Source organism: Aspergillus tanneri (genome assembly GCF_003426965.1).
Source record: "Aspergillus tanneri strain NIH1004 chromosome Unknown AapTan_6_pilon_pilon_pilon, whole genome shotgun sequence".
Lineage (NCBI taxonomy): Eukaryota > Fungi > Ascomycota > Eurotiomycetes > Eurotiales > Aspergillaceae > Aspergillus > Aspergillus tanneri.
The window spans coordinates 209,122-231,421 of record NW_022984633.1 but is presented as its reverse complement, the minus strand read 5'-3'; the positions used below and the strand labels follow the sequence as shown (position 1 = coordinate 231,421).

Here is a 22,300-nt window from a genome sequence, read left to right as displayed (position 1 = left end):
CTTGTTTCCTTCATAGTCTCTGCCTTGTCCCTCCTCCTTGTAGGGACCGTTAGTGGACCCCTTACCGATAGATCCTACGTATCATATCCATCTCGCAGAACTATGCCCATAAATGCAAGATGCGATGCATAGTCCACGCACAGGGTCGTCGATGACCTGCGCTGTCAGATTCCTTATCCCGCATGCAGTTGAGCGGCTCTCACCGCTAGTGGTAAACTTTTGTTAAGGTTATTTGGCGTTTTGGGGTGCAGCGCGTCTGTGTGGGGATCCTATTTGATCCTGGATATGTCATATTTCGTGTTCCCCTTCTAAGCCTTCTCTATGTTATGCCTAGGAGTATTCGTGTTTAGAAGTATAGGAAGAGCCATGGTTCTCTCGTCTTACTTTCGTAACTCTATTCATTCGATGGTCGGCAGAGTCGAACTGCAGAAGGTCAGATGAGAGCTGTTTATTGCATTGAAACTATAAGATGCTGCGTGGTCATTTTCTGGGTCTATTGACTTGATAACAGGTAAAAAGCGTTTTCTGTCAACGATCATCGCTCAAGCGGGTCATATTGGCAAGCAAGTCCATGCCTTGCATTCTTATTCTTTCTCAGAAGAGATATCCCGTACTTATGTATAGTCCACACCGACACACGTCCACACTACCGACAAACATTTACAAGAGCCGTCTCCATCCACAACTTCGTGTATTGTTTATGCAACCACAGTATAGGCGACGGCATCGGAGCCGTCTCCGCCTTGCCCAATCCCTGGAAGAAACAACTCTTGAGTCCAAACTCCGCCACCCCCTCGTCCGGATTCACCACCACCGACATCTCGAACAGACCGTCCGATGCCCGCACGCCCTGGTTGCGCGGCGTATCGCCGCACCGCACCACAATCCGCTCCGGCGTCTTTTCGAGGACCTCAAAGTGGTCGGTGATCAGCGTGCCGACTTCGTAGCTCGACGACCGCAGTTCCTCCCTCGTCCAGAGGTGATTGGTTGTCTCTTCGCGTGGTGCGTTCCGCTCGTGGTGGGCCCGTTGCAAGGCGTATCCTATTTCACGTCGTTATTACTCTGTGATAGTAGCAGTTACAGAGGAGAGTCAATACCCCAGCCGCTCCAGATCCCAGCGCAAAACGCCTCGGTGAGTCTGCCCTTTTTCTCCAGTAGGCTCGGGTTGATCTCCGACAGAGGCACGCGGCGAATGCAGAGGTCATAGCTAGTGGGATTCTGCTGGGGGTTCTGGGCGCGGAGGAACGAGGATTTGAAGATCGGATCCGACGGAGTCATGGGAACGAAGGTGCTCTTCCGTGTGGTCCAGAAGAACGCACCCACCGAGGCGGCGGGTCCGTAAGTGGCGAGCTGGAAGACGCGCTTGATGAAACCCATTGTGGCTGCGTGTATGGGATGGGCTAGTGATAGGGAGAGGAGAAGGCGATGACGAAGGCGGAGTATCTCCATGCCAAGACTCCATCTGTCAAAATGGATCTACCTTGAACAAAACCATCGAATCTCATTTAACAATGTGCCATCAAATTACGGAGTACTGGTATCCCTATCTGATCTAACGTTTGATCACTCCATCTACTCGTGACAATCGTACGTCTCAAACTGCGGACAGGTGTAATCACCATGGGGGAACTCCTCTCCTCTGTACGATATGATGTAGATAAGCCTGACGATCTTAGTCATGGAATTTCCATAACCAACCAACTAATTCGTCTAATATCCCCCTTATCTCCTATTTTTATTGTCGTCCCCGATAGCTGAAATTGCTGTGTCACAATCTTTGCAGAAAGGGGCCATCTGCACCGCCACATGCCACGCGCCACACGCCACAAAATTCTGGTTCTGCCGCATTAGGAGGTTCCTATTTCCGCGGAGTCTGGTTGGGCCATAGCAAAACGGCCTGAATATTTAGGCACGAACGGGTCCGCCACTCGACATTAATCAGCATCACTTTTACTTTTGCACCTCTTTTACGGAGACTCAGTAATCTCTGACTCTCTCCTCTTTCTATCCTCCCTGCTCGTTCTCCTTTAAATTCTCACTCGCAGAGACCCCGTCCATCAAAATGGCGGTCACCATCGACATGGCCGATGACTTCAACCCCGCCCCAACGCCCAAGGTGATCCAACAGCGCAACCTTCTCCTGGCACCGCCCTCGATCGCTGCTCATGAGGAGAAACTACGTGACCTGTTTTCCACCTTCGACCGCTCAACCACCGATCTGCAGATGCTGGACCGCCTCGGCGCCGGCCTCGTTCCTCTCCCCGCGGATACCTACGATCTCGTGCTGGTTCTGACCGACACCGATGGCGCCCGCCGCGAGGAGGCTATCAAACTGCTCAGTCGGGATGTATACAAGGTCCTCGTGCCGGCCATGAAGGCTGGAGGGAAACTACAGCTGCAAGAGGGTCGTCTCGGAGCCAACGAAGGACTGGAGGCCATTTTGGCGGGACTGGTCGAGAAGGACGGCAGTTTCGAGAAACAGATGTTTGAGACCGCCGCGGTACCACTCCGACTAGGTGGGAAGAGGAAGAAGAAGGAAACATCATCCAACGGTGTTTCGAATGGTTTTTCAAACGGTGTTCAGACAAATGGCACGAACGGCGTGGGGTTCGTCGATGGCGACGAGTTGATTGATGAAGACACCTTATTGTCGGAGGATGATATGAAGAGACCATTGCAAATACGTTCGTTCCCCTCTTTACGCCCTGTGTTCTTGCTAACGCTCGCAGCGTCGAATTGTCAGCCGGAGACTGCCAAAAAGCGACGACGCCCCTGTAAGGACTGCACCTGCGGACTGGCGGAGAAACTCGAGAAAGAGGACCAAGAACGTCAGGCCCAGGCAACGAAGGACTTGAGCATTCTCAAGCTGCAGGCGGACGATCTCAACGACGAGCTAGATTTCACTGTGCAAGGGAAGACCGGCTCATGTAACAGCTGCTCCCTGGGCGATGCTTTCCGCTGCTCGACATGTCCGTACATTGGCCTCCCTCCGTTCAAACCCGGAGAGGAGGTCAAGATTATGAATGATATGATCCAGTTGTGAGCGAGGATATAATGTTTATGGGAATACGGCGTTGTTATGGGATTTACTAGATGGATGACCTTGGATACCTAGTATTTGCTTTACAAATCAGGCGAATAAATCTATAATATCTAAAAATTTTCTGAGTCGCAGCTTTCATGTCAGTTTCCTCGTCGTATTCCAATCATTACCCCTCCATCGCCTCCATCGCGCGATATCGGAAGCGCTAGATAAGTTTGAGGTCTTAGCCGCCAATCATCGAGCGTGTTTTAGCAACGATGTATTAGTAATGTGGTCTATGGTCGATTTGATTAATAATTCAATTAATGATTTATAAGAAATACATATTCGCTATGGTATAATGAAGTATGTAGATACCATTGACTTTACGAATGGTTTGTCTTGACATTGCTTAGCAAACAGTAGGGTGGTCGGTTCTGGTTATTACCTCCCGAGATATATATCCGTTGACTGTAACATGTCGCGGTCTGGTTATTTATGCGACAATAGGGACAAAACCATAAGACCATAAAAAGGTACAAAGCCGACTGATCTTTCATTAGCACCTTATACAGTAGCGATGGCCTTAGTATGGGCAATATACAGGGTTCAACCATAACGTGTTTAGTGTTCACCACCGACTGAGTGAAATTTTTTATATACTTTTCATGATTTATTCAACCACCAAAATAAGTTCAACAATCTAGAATTAGTAGCAGATTACGAAGAAGATAAGAAATCATATTATTCTAGAAAATAATAACTTTTTGTTGTAAATATAAGGGGAAACTCTTAAGTTTCGTAAACAGGGGAGGCGGGTAGTAACTAAGAGAATCTACAGTAGAAACAGTTTCGTTCAGCATACTCCGCCACATTATAGTGGCTAGGGTAGATTATGTATATTGTAAAAGGTTATATAAACAATTAGGTATGTGTTTCTACTTCTAAATTGTTCAATTTATTCTGTTGGTTGCATGATTATCAACGTAGTAAATGTGAAGATCCACACCTAAGATTGGTTTCGGCTCTATCATAGCACACAGAAGTATGGGATTTTAGATGAAGATATTTATAATATGGATGAGAAGGGTTTTCAAATGGGTGTTATATTACTGCTAAGGTTATTTATGGCTCAGAAACAAGAGATAGCCATGCAAAAACACTTCAGACTGGAAATATTGAGTGGGAGACAATAATAGCATGTGTTAATGCTGCTGGATGGGTATTACCAGCACGGATTTTCTAGCAGGGAAAACTCACCAAGCTCATTAATATTCTTTATGTGAGAATGAATGTATTATAAATGGGCTTGATTTAAAATGGCTCTAAGAGGTTTTTGAAAACCATGCAGCTTCAAAACGAAAGGACAGTATAGGATACCAATCCTAGAGGGCTACTCTAGTTATGCTACTGTACAGCTTGATAAATTATGTGTGGAAAAGAAGGATTATTCCTTTACATATGCCTCACTCATCGCATCTTCTACAACCAGTAGATGTAAGCTGCTTCTCGCCACTAGAGCACTGTTATGGGCAGAGAGCGGCAGGGATGTTAGAATCAGGGATTTATTCTCTTAATAAGGATAACTTCCTATCAATCTGACCTGGTTCATCTATAAGCTGTATTATCATCTAATATCCAAAGTGGATTTGCAGCAAGCCCAATTCATCTAGAACCAGAGAGTGCTTGTAAAAATATCTTTAAAGATACCAACTCCACTATCATAGCAGTCAGTCCTTTGGAGTAGGAAGGACACCAGGAGATCTCTTTCAACTTGAGCAGCAAAAGCAACGAATTCAGAGCCTTCTAGTTAATTAACTATCCACATCCATACTAAATTAGGTAGTTGATAAATTAACCAAAGGGGTAAAGCTTCATAAAAGAGGCAAGGAAGCTTCGTGTCTATGAGAAGCAGAAGAAGCAGAAGAAGAAATGTAAACTTATTTAGGACGGAGGTTGGTTTGACAGGGCAAGGACGAGTTTAATAGCAGGAGGAGCGACAGCTCAGTTACCTTGACCACGAAGGGCCTCTAAAGGTAGTAAGTGTGGTTAAACTGGCCATAATCGGTTAAAGTGCCCTAGCAGATAGAGAATTGATCGACTTGATTATAATGGTGGTGGTGATATTTGAATTCAAATTATTTAAGGTTGTAGGTGCCGAAAAACTGGACAATTTCGTTGTCCGATTACGCTAGGCTTCCATAACGTAGTTAACTAAATAGCTCTCCAGACAGGCTGATGTCATCGCAATTATCGGCCGAAAGCCAACCTACACAACAGCCAACTACGGAGTGCTCTATACAATTACATCGACTTGCAATCACAGCAACATGTCGGAACCTAACAATACACGTTTCAATGACGAAGCAGCTACCTGGGACTCCAATCCCACAATCCAGGTAGCCACCCGTCTGGCATTCCAGACTCTCCAACCCATCATCCAGAGCCTCTCGGACCAGAACCGTACCCCAGGGTCTGCTGCCCCCTGTCTGGACGTCCTCGAAGTAGGCTGCGGAACTGGCCTTCTCACCGTCCGCGTCGCCCCTCTCGTCCATGAGATCGTTGCTGTCGACACCGCGCAGGGCATGATCGACATGTTACAGACCAAGATCACCACTTCCCCGGTGACTCAGAATATCATCCCTGTGTGTAAACTGCTCCAGGACCCGGAAGACCCCGTCCTTCCGCCTATGGATCAATCTAACCCTGCCGGTCCCCGCCGGAAATTCGACCTCGTCCTCTCCCACCTCGTCATGCATCATATCCCTGATCTTCGGCTGTTCTTGCACACCTTACTAGATTGTCTAAAGCCGGGTGCGCACGTCGTCTTGACGGATTTCGAGGACTTCGGACCTGAGGCGATCAAGTTTCATCCACCGTCGAAGTTGGACGGGGTCGAGAGACATGGGATCCCCCGTGCGTGGATGGAGGGGTTGATGCGTGAGGTAGGATTTCAGGATGTGAAGGTGTGGGTGGGTTGGAGGTTGGATATGGAGGTCGAGGGATGGGAGGATGCTGGGAAGGTCATGCAGTTCCCATTTTTGGTCTGTGAGGGGGTTCGTCCATTATCTGCATGATTTGGTTATATACGACATTGTACAATTGTGCATATTTGTGGTATGGATGTTACAATGCATGAAATATAGATAGATGGCTGAAGAAGAGTCAAGGCATGATGGGGATGATCAACATAAGAGCATCTCAGATGAGAAGCTAGATAGGATGTGGAGAGCATGACATGTCACATCCTTTGACACTCAGTAGGTCAAATATATCGCAGGTCATTCCCTTCAGCCAGTCGCACAGTTGAAGTTCATGTCCCATTTTATGCTGACGTATCCAACACCTGGCAAGTTAAGACGAGGGCCTCTCAACGATCCCATATCTTTGTACAACCACGATATCTACCTCATCTGTCGATAAACAGCACAGACGGAAATGCGGTGTGCTAGAAGCCAATACCAGCTGGGATCATGCAACGATCGGCGCTATATTGGCACAATGCATATATCGAACTGGTCCACAGTCCAAGATATAATATCTAAAGACAGCCCTGTCTCATTGTCATCCAAGCAAAATGCCTGATCCATGCGACTGTGAGAGTCCGCCCACGGAGCTCGTGCTCTGCTTTGACGGAACGGGCAATACATTTCGCGCTGATGGTGCTGAAAGCAATGTCCTCAAGATCTTCAGTATGCTGGATCGGAAGAAAGGAAACAGATGTAAGTACCATCTTTATAGGGAAGATCCCTGGGGCGATCACTAACCGGTACAGTTTGTTACTACCAGCGTAAGCATTCCTACTTCCTGCTGATATCGATATAATAGCTCACAGAACAGCGGGCATCGGAACCGACATCACCCCCAGTAGCTTCACCAACGTCGCCCTTCGACCACTCCCGACACACAAAGTCTTTGATTCCGCCCTGGCTACCTCGTTCGACCAGCACGTCATCGGCGGATATCGCTTCCTCGCCCGTCGCTGGGTGGCCGGCGCTCGCATCTACCTGTTTGGCTTCTCCCGTGGGGCCTACACGGCACGGTTCCTGAACGAAATGCTCGACTTTGTCGGTCTGCTGTCGGCGGACAACGAGGAGCTGATCCCCTTTGTGTGGCAGGCCTTTACCGCGTGGAAGTTCGCATCCCCCGGCAAGGAAAGGGAGGACGCCGAGGCCAGTCTGCGCATCAGTCGCGATACCCTGTGTCGGTCCATTGGATGGGTGCATTTCCTGGGTCTCTTCGATACCGTTAACAGCGTCGCCGAGTTCAACTGGGACTTCACCAAGTCTAATCCCATCCAGCCGAACCCGCGGACCATGCGTCATGCCGTGAGCATCGACGAACGTCGCATCAAGTTCCAGCCTGTTCTCTTCCAGGAGGTCCGGGGTCGTTGTGGTGAGACTCACATCCCGCGCGTGAGTACGTGGGCTGCTCGCTCGGAGCCCGATCTCCTCAGCCAGGTGCCCTTCCCTCTGAATCCGGACTTCGAGGAGGTCTACTTCGCCGGCGATCACTGCGACGTCGGCGGCGGATGGCCCATCGACAAATGGGCCACTCATAGATGGCCCGTCAGTCAGATCCCGCTGATGTGGATGGTGCAGGAGGCTGCCCTGGCTGGACTCACATTTGATCATGATCATCTGAAGCGGCATGGATGTCATGATCCGTTCGCGGAGGATTATGACTCGGAGATCGTACGGACGGCAGAGAGCGCGCCCCTGCACGACTCACTGAACTATTCGGACCCCGGAAAGACGGTGGAGACCCTGTTCTGGCGTGTCCTCGAGTGCATGCCTTTCAAACGTGCCAAGGTGGCGCCCGATGGGTCGGTGCAAGACAGTAGATGGCATATGCCCGGTCTGCGACGTCCATTGCCTAACGGGGCGAAGATTCATGGTAGTGTCATTAATCGTCTACGTAATGATCCTGACTATAGGCCGTATAATCTGGGACTCGGTAATAAACCGAACACCATGCATCGGCGCGCAGAGTATCGCGAGATTGGACGCTGGAGGATGGTGGAGGATGAGACATCGCTGAACAGTTCTCGAAAGGGGTCGCGAAAGACGTCACCCATTGCTCAGTTTACGGGCTTACGGGATTACTATTTTCGAGTCTTGGAGACCGATCCCACGATAGATGATAATCAGGATCGAGAGCAGCGGAAGCAGGAGCAAGAGCAAGGACCGTCGGGTTGGAGGGGACGTGCACAAGCCATATAGCCTATGTATTCATGTAGGGTATAGATATCTTGTCATCTCTTTGGATTTAATGCTGTGAACCCACGTATCCTGTAACCGTTGTCATCCTTAGATGACGTCCTCAGATGATGCTCAGGATGACTAGATGCATTTTTATTACAGATATGTCCATTATATTACTTGAAGATATTGACATATCTGTCTAGCGCCAGCGCAATCCGCCAATAACTAGGATCATAGTACAGAATGAGTGTCATCCCGAAGGAAGAAAACCAGAAGAATCCAATTAAGCAGAGATCTCTGCAGCCCGCAGCAAAAACTTGGCCGCCTCCTTCGCGTTCTTGCCATACGACATATGCGCCATAGCAACGTCTCCATTCTGGCAAACAGGATCTCCCACGGCACAGAACTCCTTCACCTTGGAATCGTCCAGCTTGCCCAGAGGCCTCATCTGGTACGGATCGCCAAAGAGCACTGCGGCGGCTACCTGGCCCTTGCTCAGCTTGTTGGCCGCGTTATGCACCACCGTCGTTCCTTGCGAGTACCCGCCCAGGACCACCTTGGTGTCGGGGCATTGCTGCAGTGCGTCTTCCACCAGGGAAGCCATTTTGCGGCCGCCTGCTGCGCCCAAAGAGGCGTCGTTCTGCTCTTGTTAGTCTCTGTCACTCTCATGCTTGCGGGATGGAGGAGAGATACCTCTGCAGAAACGGGATAATCCACCCCCTGCACATTGACCTTGTTCTTGGTCAACTTGGTTAACTGCTTCGCCAGATCCGGCCCAACCACCGTTCCCATATTCCCCGGTTCGGCGGCACCGCGTGCAAATAGGAACGTCAGCTCCTGGCAGTCCTTGTGGTCGGTCACATCGTTGGCCGTGGAGGACATGGAACGTTTCCGAGAGAACAGCGATACGAATCCATCGCGACGGCTCAGAGGATTGGCACCACCGGCACCACCGCTACCACCGTTGCCACCGCTCGTGAGACCGGACAGGCTAGACAGGTCGCCGGTGGTATTACTACTGCTACTGCCACCTTGGTCGCCGCCGCCGCCGCCAGCGGCACCAGGAAGCAGATTGCTCAGACCGGACAGGCCGCCCTCGCTGCCTCCACCGCTACCACCGCTGCCGCCGTTAAGCCCATTAAACAGACTGCTCAGGTCGAGGCCACTGCCTCCAAGCAAGCTGCGCAAGCTACTCAAGTCAGGTGGGATAATGCCGAAGCTACCACTGAAACTACTAGAGCCCCCGCTGTTATCGCTGCTGCCGTCGGCGCCGGGAACACTACCCGGAATATTGGAGGGCATGGGCACAGTTGAACCCATGTTCGAGCTCGTGGATCCAATATTAGAGCTAGATGAGTCCTTATTAGAGTTCGTTGAGCCCGATGAGCCCATATTAGAGCTCGATGACATATCAGACTGCTGACGAGACTCAAGAGTCCTCGTTGGGGCCGCCAGGGCCACGGTGAGAAAACTCAAAGCGATAGCAATTTTCATGATGCTTTTAGTAGCGAATGTAATCGAAGAACAAAGAAACGAGTGGAAAAAAGCGAGAGCGCAGCTCTGCAATGAAAACGACCGATGCTGGCGAGATGGAAAGACGAGAAAAGAGGAGGGGAGAATCCAAGCACGTTTATATGTCGTCGTGGATCAAAGCATCCTCTGGATAATGTTTTGGTGCGTTCCGTATCTTTTGGGACGAAACAGCGGAGATGTTTCATCGTTTGGCGGGACAGTTTGGTCGGTTGGATGGCACATGAATGTAGCCGATGATCTGGTATAAGTCTATTACTTTTAGTTACCTGACCTTTTATTGATCTGTCTAGATCTCTTCTATACTTCAATAAAGTATCATGACCAAGAATCCAGTCCGACTGGGAGTCTAGATCAACTGATACTGGTACCCTACGTATCTATCCGAGGTTTCACGCAGAAACGTCAAAACAACCAAAGTCAGGGCTGCGAGCCCTGTGGATCGCGAAGCGCCGGTTTCCCCGGGATCAAAATTTTTATAGTTATTTTTGTTATATCCATGACACAATCCGGTGGGTTGCACAACATTGGCGTCACAGCAGCCGAGCACACATCCACCAGAGCCCAGCCCGGTCCAAGCCCTACGGTCATCCAAGAATTGACGTGTTTGATAAATGGACAATTATGGTGTACTATGGACAATTCTGGAGACTATTCCACCCTCTTGGAATCCGACATTTTCGTCATCGAGTATTGACAACGAGCCATCGCTTGCCACCAAATGACCATGCCACTTGTGATGGTAAAGTAGGATCTTCCGGTATAGTAAGAATAGAAGAGAAATACCGAATAATTCTTATAGTAGATAATATATACCACGCAAAATAAATGGAAGAAGCAATATACCGAGATGGCTTGTTATGTCCTCCCGATGATCGATATGATCGACAATACAGACTCGGGTTAAGGGCGTAGACAGAATTCTCTCCTTTCTGCTCGCTTTGGGCTCTTCTTTATCTTCACCGGCCTAGCCAACAAACTGACTTGCTATGTCCCTCTGGCTCCTTCTCTGTCTTGGCTTGTTTCAGCGAGCACGAGCCCAGACCAACTCGACGGTTGGGATATCCTCTGGACCTGTCTTCCGACACTTTCGCCTCCCTAAGAGGCCTCGCGGTCGCGTATAACGCGTCTGGGCTCCCCGAGTTGGGCCATTGTCCAAGGCTTCGTCGTGCTTTCGGGAGAAGTTGGGCTGCAGACCAAGGATGACTGAATCTTCAAGGTCGGTCCGAAAAGCTTCATCCCCTGATTGAGGCGGACGCCATCAAGAATTCGGATGTGAGGCCGTGGAAAATCCAAGATTGGGCCAAAGCGGACTCCTTCATGAAAGGATTCACCTTGCTCCAGAGTACATGGGTGACCTGCAGTGTGATTCCACGTGCCGGTTATGGGCTGCCAAATACACCTCTGAAATTGCCATGGTTGCTTACGTTGCCTGTGCCACCGTGGCCTACACCCTGTGGTGGCATAAGCCGAAAGATATGATCTCGCCCATGACTATTTTCCTCCCCTATGATCGCCATGTGGAAGACATGCCAGACTTCGTTCGTGTTATCCTCGAGTCGAGGCCGAAGAACTGGGCCAGTTTGACTAATATTCTCCTCCAAGAAGAATCAACCCTCGTATGGAAGACCCTAGGTTTCATATGGGAGCTTGATGTCTTGATGTGGAACAAGGCCATTGCGTTTCTTTGACATCCTCTTGCAACATGCAGAAAAGAGAAGCCGGCAGATTCTCAACCACAAAAGTGCAATTACAGGAAGATTTACAACTCTCTGAACCTTCTTCCACCACGGACGAAGACGAGGAGACCTTGCCGGTGACTTGGGACGTCCTGTCCGATGCGTTCATTGCCGTTCCGGCTCTATTATACTGCGGGATTCATCTAGCGACGTGCGTCTATTCCCTCTCTCCATGACGCCTTGACCATATATTCCCTGGTACACTCTGCTAATACTAATGCTGAGCTCACAGGTGGCACTTCATTTTCCTAACCAAGGCTGAACAACTCAGCTGGCAGGTTTTTTTCCCTTGTCGCAACGGGCGCCTGTTGTGGCATATTCCTCGCTGCCGACTTGGGAGGCTATATAAGCTGGCATGTATCGGGAAGAAATTAACGTCTTGGCAGCCTGATCCGAACCATCTGCAGAGCTATGTCCTGTTCATCTGTGTTTTCGCCTACATGGCCGCACGCGTTGGACCATGATCCTCATGTTTATATCACTGAGAGCTCTCCTAGCTGGTTTGAGTGGTATTCGCAAGCAGATTACCTAGGTGGGATCAGATCAATCGGAGCATTTGAGTGTATATTAAATTTCTGCAGGACTTTGCCAACCAAGACAGCCATTGAGCGCCTCAACAGTGGCCGATCCAGTCTGGGGGGAGTCAACTATCGCTTTCATGAGATGGACTTGTCGGCCTAATAAAATGGTACACTCTGCCGGCCGTGAGACCTGCACCCAGAACATTAGTTGTTACACTTACCGAGGAACTGTTTCGCATGGAATTCCTCAAATGGATATAGAGCCTGGGGTTAATGCACCACCTACACCCCATCGAAAGCGAAGCAACCAGACCAGTGTTTTATGCCAAACGCTCGACGGGGATTAATTCAAGGCGGGCCAACCCTTGTTATCGAAAGCTGTCAGCGACTCATACTCCAAGCTCATGGGAGATGCGAAGTGGTTTGCGAATTCTTCTGGTGATGTGCGCATTGTTCTTTTGGTGGTGGTCGTAAAATCCATATATGTGAGGGTGGAAAAATGCCAACTTTTTCCTCCAGGCCCCCGGCCTAGCACCCGGGCATACATCGATCACCTCCGGGCACACACCACACAACCCTCCAACTGTCAGGTAACCCCCCACAAGCAGAGGAGGCTCATTCAGCACAGGAAGTGGTAGTGACTGCGACTACGGTCACCGAGGCACCCATGACGCTTCCTTTTACGGCGCTATGCGACCGCGCTCCCGGCCCTACTGAGGGGGACGTGGTAATAACTGCGCAGAGGTTTAGGGAGATAGTGCGGGAGACTCTTTGAGCGGAGAGAAAGAAGGAGCAACTTCATCCCATGAAGAAACCTCCAGTCGCAGATCTTCCCATTGAAGTTTCATTTATGTACTCTCGATCAGTCGCTGGAAGTGTGGGCTATTTCATCTTATTTCATGTATTGTCAGTCAGCTCCAGCCTAAGCCCCTTCTGGGCCATTGAAGACCTTCTCAATCTCCAGCCAATCCATATAATCGACTCCCGTTAACGGCAGGGTCGGATTGTGGAAACTCGAATATATCCCTTCCGCTTCACCAGACAGGTCTACCCCCCAGTCCCCTTGCATGTCAAACACCGTATCCGAACCGACAGACTGCTCCCATGGCTCGAAAAGTCGACTTTCATCGGGACAATACCGTTCTCGATCCGAGGCCACAGCATTATAACGAGGTGGTGGAGCTAGTGGATATTCCAATGGACTCTGCCCCGGGTCGACTCCTGGACTAGGGTTTGGTACTATATGCCCCGCACTTGGGCCCAATGGAGAACGCCCATGATTTGACGGAGTGACGTCGAAGCGATGGTCGGGCCATACATGTGAGCATGACTGGGCAATGTCCTGTAGGCGTTGCTCCGCGGCCGAGTTACCCGAGCGAGACAAAAAACGTAGCACAGAGAATGCTTGATTTAACGCTGGGGGCGGGTGTTTTTGCGAATTGTCTATGAAACCAACCATCACTAGGACGAAAGCAGCGGAGAATGTTGCGTCAAGGTCAAAAAACCCATATCGTGCTTAGACAGTCAGCCGCAAGTCCGATGATGAACAGCTCCCAGGCTAGAGGAGCGAGAGAAATGAAGCACAACATACGAATGGTTTGTTGCTTTTGAAGTACGTAAAGTATAGCCAGGCTTCGAGTTGCCGCTTCTTTACACGTATCACAGAGTCTCGCCAGTATGTCAGGCACGGGTTCTAGGGGACGTGCATTCTGCTGTCTCTCGACGTCTAAGCGAACCCTCCGCAGCAATATTGGTCGTGTACACAAGATGATGGCCTGCAAAACAAATTGTCAGCACATTCGAGGACCAAGACTTGCTTCAGTAGTGAAATTGACCTGAAACAGCATCAGGTATAACGATGAACCCGTGCGTGTTACCGACTGCAGTGGCCGGTTGAAGTCCAGAACCAGTGAATGGGGAAACGAGCGAACTGTGTTATGGAGTTCTTGGAGAGTGGACTGTATCTTTCTAACGAGCTCAAGTTGGCTGACGGAAGCATTGCCATACAAAGCTACAGCAGGTGGGTTAACACGTGGGTCTATAAAACATATCAGGCCTATCACCCACAAGACATGATCTCATCAGTGACACGCGCAATCCGGACATTGATCGTAATGGCCACCGGGGACGGGAACCCCAAGGCATGTCGAGGAAGCCCTGCACGGAGCTGCCGTTCATCGGCCCCCGCGGGCAACCCGAGACTCGATGACAAGCGTCTGCGCATATCAGAACTTGCCAGGGTCAGTCATCTAATACAGGGCCAATACCTATCTAGCATGTACACAGTCCACCACAGTCTCACCCTGTGCGCACTTTCGGATGGGAGACAGCCTTGTTCATTTTCTGGCAAGTTACACTCCAGGGCAATGGCTAGTCGTAGTGCAATCCCAATCTAATTCTAGTCAGAGACGATAGTCGGAGGCTTATTCAGGAAAAGGGTGGAATACATGAAGGTAAGCGTCGTGCTTTCGGTCGCACCATTGGAGATAGGTCGCAATCAAAGTGAGGATCTCAACTGTAATAACCCCCTCGCCTCCTAAAAGATGCAATGGAGGAAGACGCCGCAGGGCCTCTGCAAACAAGTCTGATCCGGGAGGCTGGCAGGTCGATTGCTCTACATCCATGAGTTTCGCCATCGCCATGACCAAGAGATATTCGGTGTACCAGGTAGTACGCTTCTGCTGTTCCCAGGTCTCGGGAGTCTGAAATAGTAGCACCATGGAATCGCAGAAAGAACGCGGATCAAAGAAGTGTTGGTTGACGCCAAGATAGAAGAGAAACTTATCGAGTAAATGATGTGACTCCTCTAGCGATGGAATCGTTGGTTCGTCGGCATCATTGACCAGCGTCCGGGCCGATGTCCATCGTGGTCCAGACTCGCGTGGACCTCGATGGCTGGGATGCATCCCGGACGCCGGGGACACACATGGTTTCGATCTATCAAGGAGGTATTTGACTTGAGATTCGAACGCGGGCCCCGATGTCAGGTCCGTTGCTTAACGGGCGATCAGTTGTATGTGGGCCACTTGACGGGAGCCGATTTACCTGGACTGATCCCTGCAATGCCATCCTCACAGGAGAGATTTTCTTGCGGCTGAGGCTGATTGCTGGTCACATTCCAAGCCGGCGTTACAGGCTCCGATTGTTGGGCAGAGCGATTCGGGCCTATATCTGGAGCAGTCGGTGAAGGAGCCGATGGTCCTAGTATGCGTTGGCATTGATCAATCGGAATATAAACGATAGATTTTCACCTACCGACGGATTCGGATCCATAACGCCCCTCGAATGATCGAATCTTGTCTAGTAGAAGCTTCACATAGCTAGACGAGAATCAGCATTCGCCCGTCCCAGCGCCCACAGCAAAGACCTACGCTTCCGAGTATCGTTTGCGGCCACTACAACCGAAAGAACAATCCCAGCCATGTTTGACGCAAGCGACGCAGGGGTGCTCACCGGAGCATTTTACCTTGCGTCGGCGACATGACTCACATCTGGGCTGACATTATCACCATGCTCTCCGGCAAAATACAATGAATCCAAATGCAGGACCAACATACGCAGAAATTGATCGGGGGTTTGAGGCCACCATGGTGCGCTAACTGCGCTGCTGTAGCAGTGGACTTGATCCACTGCCAATCTACAAGGATATTATCTGTGGGTTGAACACTTTATCGTGCCGGTTCGGATGAGATGCCGTGGAGCGCTTTATAATCCACGATGTTCTCACGTGATGGTGAGAGGAGAAATCCCCGTCTCTCTGTTTCTTTCATTTGAAATCAGGAGATCATTTAGTTCAGTTTTCTTTCATTTGGAAACACAGAGAAGTGGTTGTACCATTAAAGCCTTTCATGCGGCTGTAGACTGGCCCTTTGGGTCAACATCTTGCAGACATCCCTGGTGATGGTCAACGGTGACTCTGTTTACCTCGCCAAAAGGGATGTTACTAATGGTTCGGCTCTGTCCCGAAGACGAGTGCCTCGGATCTGTCACCGAAAAGGCGCGTTTAGAACAACATTGACAAGGAAAGGGCATCTTTCTTGCTCAGGTTACTAAAAATTAATCCAACGATTTTGCAATTGGCTCGGATATCCTGACATACACGGCCTGTCACCGAAAGGGCGGGGAGTATCAATCATGCATAGCAGCCTATTGCATGGATTGATATAAGCTCCATAGAGTTGGTAGGGAACTTCTTTTGACAAGATCCTAATACCAGGAACGCGGGAACTACATTGAAATCCTCTAAATGAACAATGTGTTGTCCTGTGTTTTAGAATGGATGCCATCAGATTCAGGCCTCAACAGTCAGCTGACTAATGCGAGTGTAGGAACGCACGGGCGTGTAGCCTGAGGCTTCCATGGGTCAGCTGACAAACTCACATGGACTGCTTAACAGATGCCTCTACAAGACTGCCAGCATGTACAAAAGACACATAATATTCCAATAATAAATATAGTCTGAGTGTTATGGCTGACTATCGCTGCTACATAAGCGGAATTCAAGCCATCGGTAAAGTACTCCGTAAGTCGAAAATATATATCCGAACTAATCCTGTACAGAAGATAGCAGAGCCAGGCCAAAAAGAGAGGAAAGTCCTTTCTTGCGCCAGACCTATCTCCTCATACCCGCGACCAACAATGGCACACATCCAGTTTCACAGGGACCATCCAGGTTCAACCCGACGGTTGCACAAAACTCCTGAAACGCTGGACCAATCGAATACGGAAAGGGACCAACCAGGCGATTGGCAGCAATTGATTGATGTCCCTGCCAAGTCTGACAAGCCCCCACGATGCCGAAGGGCTAGGCGCCGGATGAGATGGAGAGATGATTCTATATCTTGGGACACTCCAGCAAGATCTGGCCCGTTTCTTCTTCTCTTCTTTTTGATTCCTTTCTTTCAGCAGTCGTTCATTACCCTTCCTTTCTTTCATCTCTGCTGAGCAGAGTCTTCTTTTTTTTTTTTTTTTGACCTCTTTGTCAACATGCATCTAAATCTCTCACATCTCGCCCTCCTGCCGCTGGTAGCCGGCCACACCACCTTCACCAATCTATACGTCAACGGCGTCAATCAAGGCGATGGCGTCTGCGTCCGTATGAACCGTGACCCCGAAACTGCCAGCTTCCCTATCGAGCCCGTGACCGACAAGGCCATGGCCTGTGGTAAGTCTCATCTCTCATTGCTCCGAACCGGCCTCTCTTACACCGTCCAAATCAGGCTACGACGGGGAGAAAGCGGTTTCTCGTGTCTGTCCCACCAAAGGCGACGATCTACTCACCTTTGAATTCCGCGAATATGCCGACGGCTCTCAGCCCGGGTCCATCGAAGACAGCCACAAGGGCCCCTGCGCCGTCTACATGAAGAGGGTCAACGATGCGACGGCAGACAACAACGCCGCCGGCGATGGATGGTTCAAGATCTGGCAGTTGGACTACGACACATCCGATGGCAAATGGTGCACGGAGAAACTCATCGACAATAACGGCTTGATCTCCGTCCATGTGCCCCCGGACTTGCACCCGGGGTACTACCTCGTGCGACCGGAGCTATTGGCCCTGCATGCCAGTGCGGATTCCCCGCCCGATCCGCAGTTCTACGTCGGCTGTGCGCAGGTCTTCGTGCAGCAGGGTGGCACCGCCGAGCCCCGCGGGGTGCATATCGGAGAGCATACGTACGATCTAGATATGCCTGCCTTGACGTACAATATCTACCAGGAGCCCTTGGCGTTACCGTATCCCATGTTCGGGCCCGAGGTGTACCGTACTAAAGGAAACCAGCGTCGTCGCGATGCCAACAAGCTCGTGCAGGACAAGGGTCGTCGGCCGGACGGGTGTATCTTGGTGCGTGATAACTGGTGTGGCTTTGAGGTGCCTTCCTACAACGACGAGAACGGATGCTGGGCGGTAGGTTCCCTGATGCATGAGTTGGCGATAAATAATATCAAGCTAACGGTTGCTGCTGACTAGTCTTCCCAGAAATGCTGGGACCAGTCCGACGTCTGCTGGAATACAGCCCTCCCGACTGGAAACGCGGCGTGCAATATCTGGCAGGACAAATGCACTAACATCGACGATTCCTGTCGCAGCGGTGACTGGCATGGTCCCCCCAACCAGGGGAAGGACCTGACCCCGGTGCCCAAGGGCCCTGCGGGCTCGCTCGATGTCTTTGAGCAGTAGAGCGGCATCCATTATGAACCTAAGGCTATCTAGAGAAACTGGCTAGTTATTTAGAATGCAATTCATTATCTATCACATATATGCACAACCATATGCTCTAGGTATATAATACATGTTCCAGTCAGGTCATTTCTCATCAATCATGAAGGCTTCGCCTCGTCTCATCCGGTCCCTCCAGTGCGCGCAGTTCAATGGAGCCGGTCTTGACAGCGTCCGGCGGTGCCTCAGTTGGCGGCTTCTGCGCAGGTTCCGTAGGTTCCGCAGGCTCCTCGTCCACAGCGTAGCGCCAGCGTCCGTCGGGACCCAGGAACATGCGGAACCCATACCGCTTGTCCAACCGGTTGAGGTACTCCCTCCGACGCCGGGTCGTCCATCCGTTCGTGCCACGCAGGTCCTCGCGCATGCGGCTGTTAGCTAGCCAGGGGATCACACTTCCAATCGACCGCGGGATGCGCGGTCCTCGGAACCGGCCACGACGCATACCAAAAACCACCAGCACGACCAGCGTGTCGAGCGCAATGATAAGCAGCGCGATCACCAGGGATGGCACCGACGGCACCATGGCCCATGTGTTGTAGATCACTGTGGCGTTGGCCGCCGTTGGTTGATTCTTCAAAGGCTGCAGATAGTTCGCCCGCCAGAGGGAGAAGTAGGTGCTGTAAACCCACTGGTAGACAATCTGCGACATGTGCGTGAGATCCTCCGCCACCAGAGGAGTCAGACTCGTCTCCTGCTGCTTGTACAGGCGTGCCACAAGGAAACCAGCCCAGTCGTATGACGAGACATACCCCTGGTGAGCGTCCGGATCGTCGCCCGCAAAACTCTGCGGTATCGCGGCAAATACCTTGTTAAACTGGCCTAGGCTGATCGTGGCGTTGTCGTACATGGGCCCGCCAGTGATCTCGGTGCCGGAGACGGGCGAGTGCTCCTGGATGCTACCCTTTCGGTTAAATTGCAGGTCGAACTTTTTGATTCTCACGCGCGGCTCGCAGTGCAGTCCAATGGTGTTCACGTCGGTCACGGGGGCATGTGCCGTGTAATTCCAACGCCCGACAATCACCGTGGTCAATGTCTGGCACTCGTCCGGGTCCTCCTCCGCAACCGGAGAGAGAAAGTGAATGGACAGGGCCACATTCCACTTATTGTGCGTGAGTGGGCCCATGTTCGCCATGCACACTCGACTCGTATTCTGGAATGGATGGTATTTCCAGGCGAGATCCCCTGTGCGCGGGTTGGTCACCAGGTTGTCGGCAAGGGAGAGTTGCCGGCATTCAAGCTCAGCCCCGATCCCCAGAGTTGTCGCCCCATAGAGAGCATCGCTATCGCGATTATTGATTTTTAGGGGCACGAAGGAGTAATTGGCGCTCGTCCACGGTAACATTGGTACACCACTGGTGATGCTGGTTTGGATCAAATCATACTCGGTGAAGTCGGCCGCAAAATCAGTCCGGCGGAAGATCGATTCGCTGTAGTTGGTAACAATCGTTTTAGTGGGGAGGCATGAGGTAGTCAGCTGCTGGGTGAATAGCCCACCCGCGACCACCGTGAGGACGGTATTTGCGGCGCAGGCCAAAGACACCAGGCCCAACAGCGCATGGCGGTCGCGAACGGTTTTGGGTAGCACCGCCCACGGATTTTGGGCTGCGTAGTTCATGGACAAAGACGATCGTGCCGTGGCCATTCCCCGTTGCAGATAGACCCATGGTTCGAGGATACTGATGTTGCGATGGATCGAGTTGCAGAGCGCGCCAACCGCGGACGCGACCAATGACGGCATGAACGAGAGCATAATCTGGAAGAAACTAGAATCGGACTGCGTGAGGTGCTGGAAGCTGCCATCGCGGGCTAGCGACGCAATGATCAAAGACATCACGGCGATCACGGCGGCGAGGAGGAGGAATTCAACTATAAATATGGGGATCACCAAGAAATGCGGGCGAGGATCCACCCGCGTGCGCATTTGGTCTCCCAGGCTCACCGGCGAACCTGCAATCTAGTTAGCCGGGGGGAAGGGAATGAAAGGGAAAAAAGAAGACTTACCATCATTGGTTACAAGGTCAACTCGCCGTCCTAGGGGGCCGTGGGACCAGTGAAGTCGGTAGTTCCGCAGGTGCATGCGCAGCTGGCGGGTTGAGAACTGATGAAAGTCGGAGGACGGGTCGGCTAGAATATTGGTAGGACTAAACACGTCCGTCACCATGCTACACATAGCACCGATAGAGCCGGGGTCGCCCTGCAGAATGTTCGCTCGGCTGCGGTAAAAGAAGACCATGGTCAGCGTCATGAGAGTGCCCAAGGCCAGGATGACCTCAGAGCCCAGAGCGGCGAAGTTGACCACGGCGATAGCAACTTGGCGCGTTAACTGCAACGCTGGTATCACCGTGGGCGGCACATCGGGATTGAAGAGGCGATTCATAGTGAGAATAAAGGTCTGTCGGGCGCCGCGCATGACCTTGTTTTTAAACTCATCCTGGTCCATCATGGTCGAGTCGTCGAGCACGATGACAGGCTCGATATCGCCCATGTTCTGACTGATCACGGGGAGTTGGGTAATCAAGCGGTCGTCCACTGTGTGATTGTATTGCATAAAGATAATATCACTGGTGTAGGGTGCACGATGGGCGAGGAGGCTGCGAAATTCATCGACATTAAACTCGCTGTGGTTCAGTGGCCGGTCTGTCCCATTAAACAATTTAATCGACGTGATGGAACTATTGGCATGCATGGAGATCGCGGCTTCGGCGCGCTGGTAATCCAGGCTACAGGCAAACATGGTGGCCGAGGACGTAAATTGGGGTGCCAGGTCGGTGATGGCTTCGGCGTGTCCCTCTGTCGCGTTTACCGAGATGAGCACGCCGTACAAATCAAACGGGTTGCAGCCGCGAGCCGTAAAGGCCCTTCTTCTCTTATCTGCACGGGCGGTTCGATTGGAGAGTACAGGTTCCCAATAGCGGACCTGTAAGAAGTCGGTGGCCGGAAAGAAAACGCTCTGGTAGCTAAAGTCTAGTGAGCATTCATGGGCATCCCCGTCGGGGTCTTGCAGCTGCAAGCCGGTGACATCCCACGAAAGGGTGGGGAGTTTCGGATCAGTTTGGTTGATGGTCACTGACAAGCTGTCATTGGTGAGCACGTTGCGGCACGAAGGATGTACCCAGTAGACGGTCTGGTTGACAGTCCAGACGGTGGTTTCACGGTGGTCATCCCGGGGGATCTCAACGGGGGCGATTGCATAACGGCTTGAACGGGTGGTTCGAAGACTGTCATCGCCGCCGGCCAGCTGGAGGCTGGCCTCAAACCCGGTCTGTTCCTGGCTGGATATCCACCGCCCCTGCGTATCAAGGTCCACGAGTTGCGGCCACGTTTTCATCTCTTCATTTTCCAGGACTGTCACCTCACGCAGTTCCAGCAGGGTGCTCTGCATGGCCGGCAGTAACATACGAATGAGCAAACTGAGGATTGAGACCAATAGAACAGCCCAGTGGCCGCGCTTTGCAGATGTCAGCGGCGTGATCACGGTCTGACCGAAGTTGTAGTTGATGAAGAGGACGGAGGCCGGGGCACCTTCCGGTCGGGAAAGTTGGAAATACGGTTCGAGACGGAGGACATCGAAGTCAATGAAAGACCAGAGGATGACAAGGACTAGGGCAATGATGATCGGAACGTAATTGTAGGCGAATGACTGGAGATCGGAGACATCGTCCGTGTCCTCCATGAGAACCAGGCCCCCATAGTGTTGGGTGTATCGACGCATCCCCTCGAGGATGACGAGCATGAGGAGCATTATGATGGCAATAATGGAGAGATATAGGGGACGTAAGGCGAACGGGCGCCATCCCTCCTGCCGCGATCCATCAGGTCCAGGTAGCGGTGGATGTTGCGCTGGCAGACGACGTCCTATTGAAAGGCAATTTGCCGACCGGTCAGTCGCGGTCTCACAAGTAGACAGTGACAATAGACTGGGGAGGGTTACCGATGACTGGCAGCCAGATCTCGCGCAATTTCTTCATCGGATGCCAGGGCATGCTGGACGGGAAGACCCGTGGACAGGCGGCGTCGAGCGGGCGAGGATGCTGAAAGCAAAGAGCGATGGCATCACCGGTGGGTGC

At 51.4% G+C, this 22,300-nt stretch overlaps 9 protein-coding genes across 9 annotated transcripts; 5 read left to right on the top strand and 4 right to left on the bottom strand.

Annotated features, from left to right (window-relative positions):
- Nucleotides 1-646: 646 nt before the first annotated feature.
- Nucleotides 647-1,377, bottom strand: ATNIH1004_008133 (uncharacterized protein; the record flags this gene model as incomplete). The annotated part of the gene is made up of 2 exons (XM_033572746.1): nt 647-1,041; nt 1,098-1,377. 2 exons carry the CDS (start codon nt 1,375-1,377, stop codon nt 647-649), a joined length of 675 nt encoding a protein of 224 aa, XP_033423298.1.
- Nucleotides 1,378-2,062: 685 nt separating this feature from the next.
- On the top strand, nt 2,063-3,043 carry DRE2 (electron carrier; the record flags this gene model as incomplete). Its single annotated transcript, XM_033572745.1, has 1 exon — nt 2,063-3,043. One exon carries the CDS (start codon nt 2,063-2,065, stop codon nt 3,041-3,043), a length of 981 nt encoding a protein of 326 aa, XP_033423297.1.
- A 2,309-nt stretch (nt 3,044-5,352) lies between these two features.
- Nucleotides 5,353-6,099, top strand: ATNIH1004_008131 (class I SAM-dependent DNA methyltransferase; the record flags this gene model as incomplete). The annotated part of the gene is made up of 1 exon (XM_033572744.1): nt 5,353-6,099. One exon carries the CDS (start codon nt 5,353-5,355, stop codon nt 6,097-6,099), a length of 747 nt encoding a protein of 248 aa, XP_033423296.1.
- A 500-nt stretch (nt 6,100-6,599) lies between these two features.
- On the top strand, nt 6,600-8,244 carry ATNIH1004_008130 (T6SS phospholipase effector Tle1-like catalytic domain-containing protein; the record flags this gene model as incomplete). The annotated part of the gene is made up of 3 exons (XM_033572743.1): nt 6,600-6,744; nt 6,798-6,812; nt 6,863-8,244. 3 exons carry the CDS (start codon nt 6,600-6,602, stop codon nt 8,242-8,244), a joined length of 1,542 nt encoding a protein of 513 aa, XP_033423295.1.
- Nucleotides 8,245-8,509: 265 nt separating this feature from the next.
- ATNIH1004_008129 (carbohydrate esterase family 5 protein) lies at nt 8,510-9,720 on the bottom strand (the record flags this gene model as incomplete). The annotated part of the gene is made up of 2 exons (XM_033572742.1): nt 8,510-8,866; nt 8,920-9,720. 2 exons carry the CDS (start codon nt 9,718-9,720, stop codon nt 8,510-8,512), a joined length of 1,158 nt encoding a protein of 385 aa, XP_033423294.1.
- A 1,385-nt stretch (nt 9,721-11,105) lies between these two features.
- Nucleotides 11,106-11,447, top strand: ATNIH1004_008128 (uncharacterized protein; the record flags this gene model as incomplete). The annotated part of the gene is made up of 1 exon (XM_033572741.1): nt 11,106-11,447. The coding sequence occupies one exon, from the start codon at nt 11,106-11,108 to the stop codon at nt 11,445-11,447; it is 342 nt and encodes a 113-aa protein (XP_033423293.1).
- Nucleotides 11,448-12,938: 1,491 nt separating this feature from the next.
- ATNIH1004_008127 (fungal specific transcription factor domain-containing protein) lies at nt 12,939-15,439 on the bottom strand (the record flags this gene model as incomplete). Its single annotated transcript, XM_033572740.1, has 9 exons — nt 12,939-13,198; nt 13,608-13,791; nt 13,852-14,027; nt 14,084-14,247; nt 14,299-14,408; nt 14,464-15,011; nt 15,062-15,217; nt 15,272-15,316; nt 15,388-15,439. 9 exons carry the CDS (start codon nt 15,437-15,439, stop codon nt 12,939-12,941), a joined length of 1,695 nt encoding a protein of 564 aa, XP_033423292.1.
- Nucleotides 15,440-17,002: 1,563 nt separating this feature from the next.
- Nucleotides 17,003-18,194, top strand: ATNIH1004_008126 (lytic polysaccharide monooxygenase auxiliary activity family 9 protein; the record flags this gene model as incomplete). Its single annotated transcript, XM_033572739.1, has 3 exons — nt 17,003-17,180; nt 17,236-17,921; nt 17,985-18,194. The coding sequence occupies 3 exons, from the start codon at nt 17,003-17,005 to the stop codon at nt 18,192-18,194; spliced, it is 1,074 nt and encodes a 357-aa protein (XP_033423291.1).
- A 136-nt stretch (nt 18,195-18,330) lies between these two features.
- On the bottom strand, nt 18,331-21,975 carry ATNIH1004_008125 (DUF3433 domain-containing protein; the record flags this gene model as incomplete). The annotated part of the gene is made up of 2 exons (XM_033572738.1): nt 18,331-20,180; nt 20,235-21,975. 2 exons carry the CDS (start codon nt 21,973-21,975, stop codon nt 18,331-18,333), a joined length of 3,591 nt encoding a protein of 1,196 aa, XP_033423290.1.
- Between the last annotated feature and the right edge of the window lie 325 nt (nt 21,976-22,300).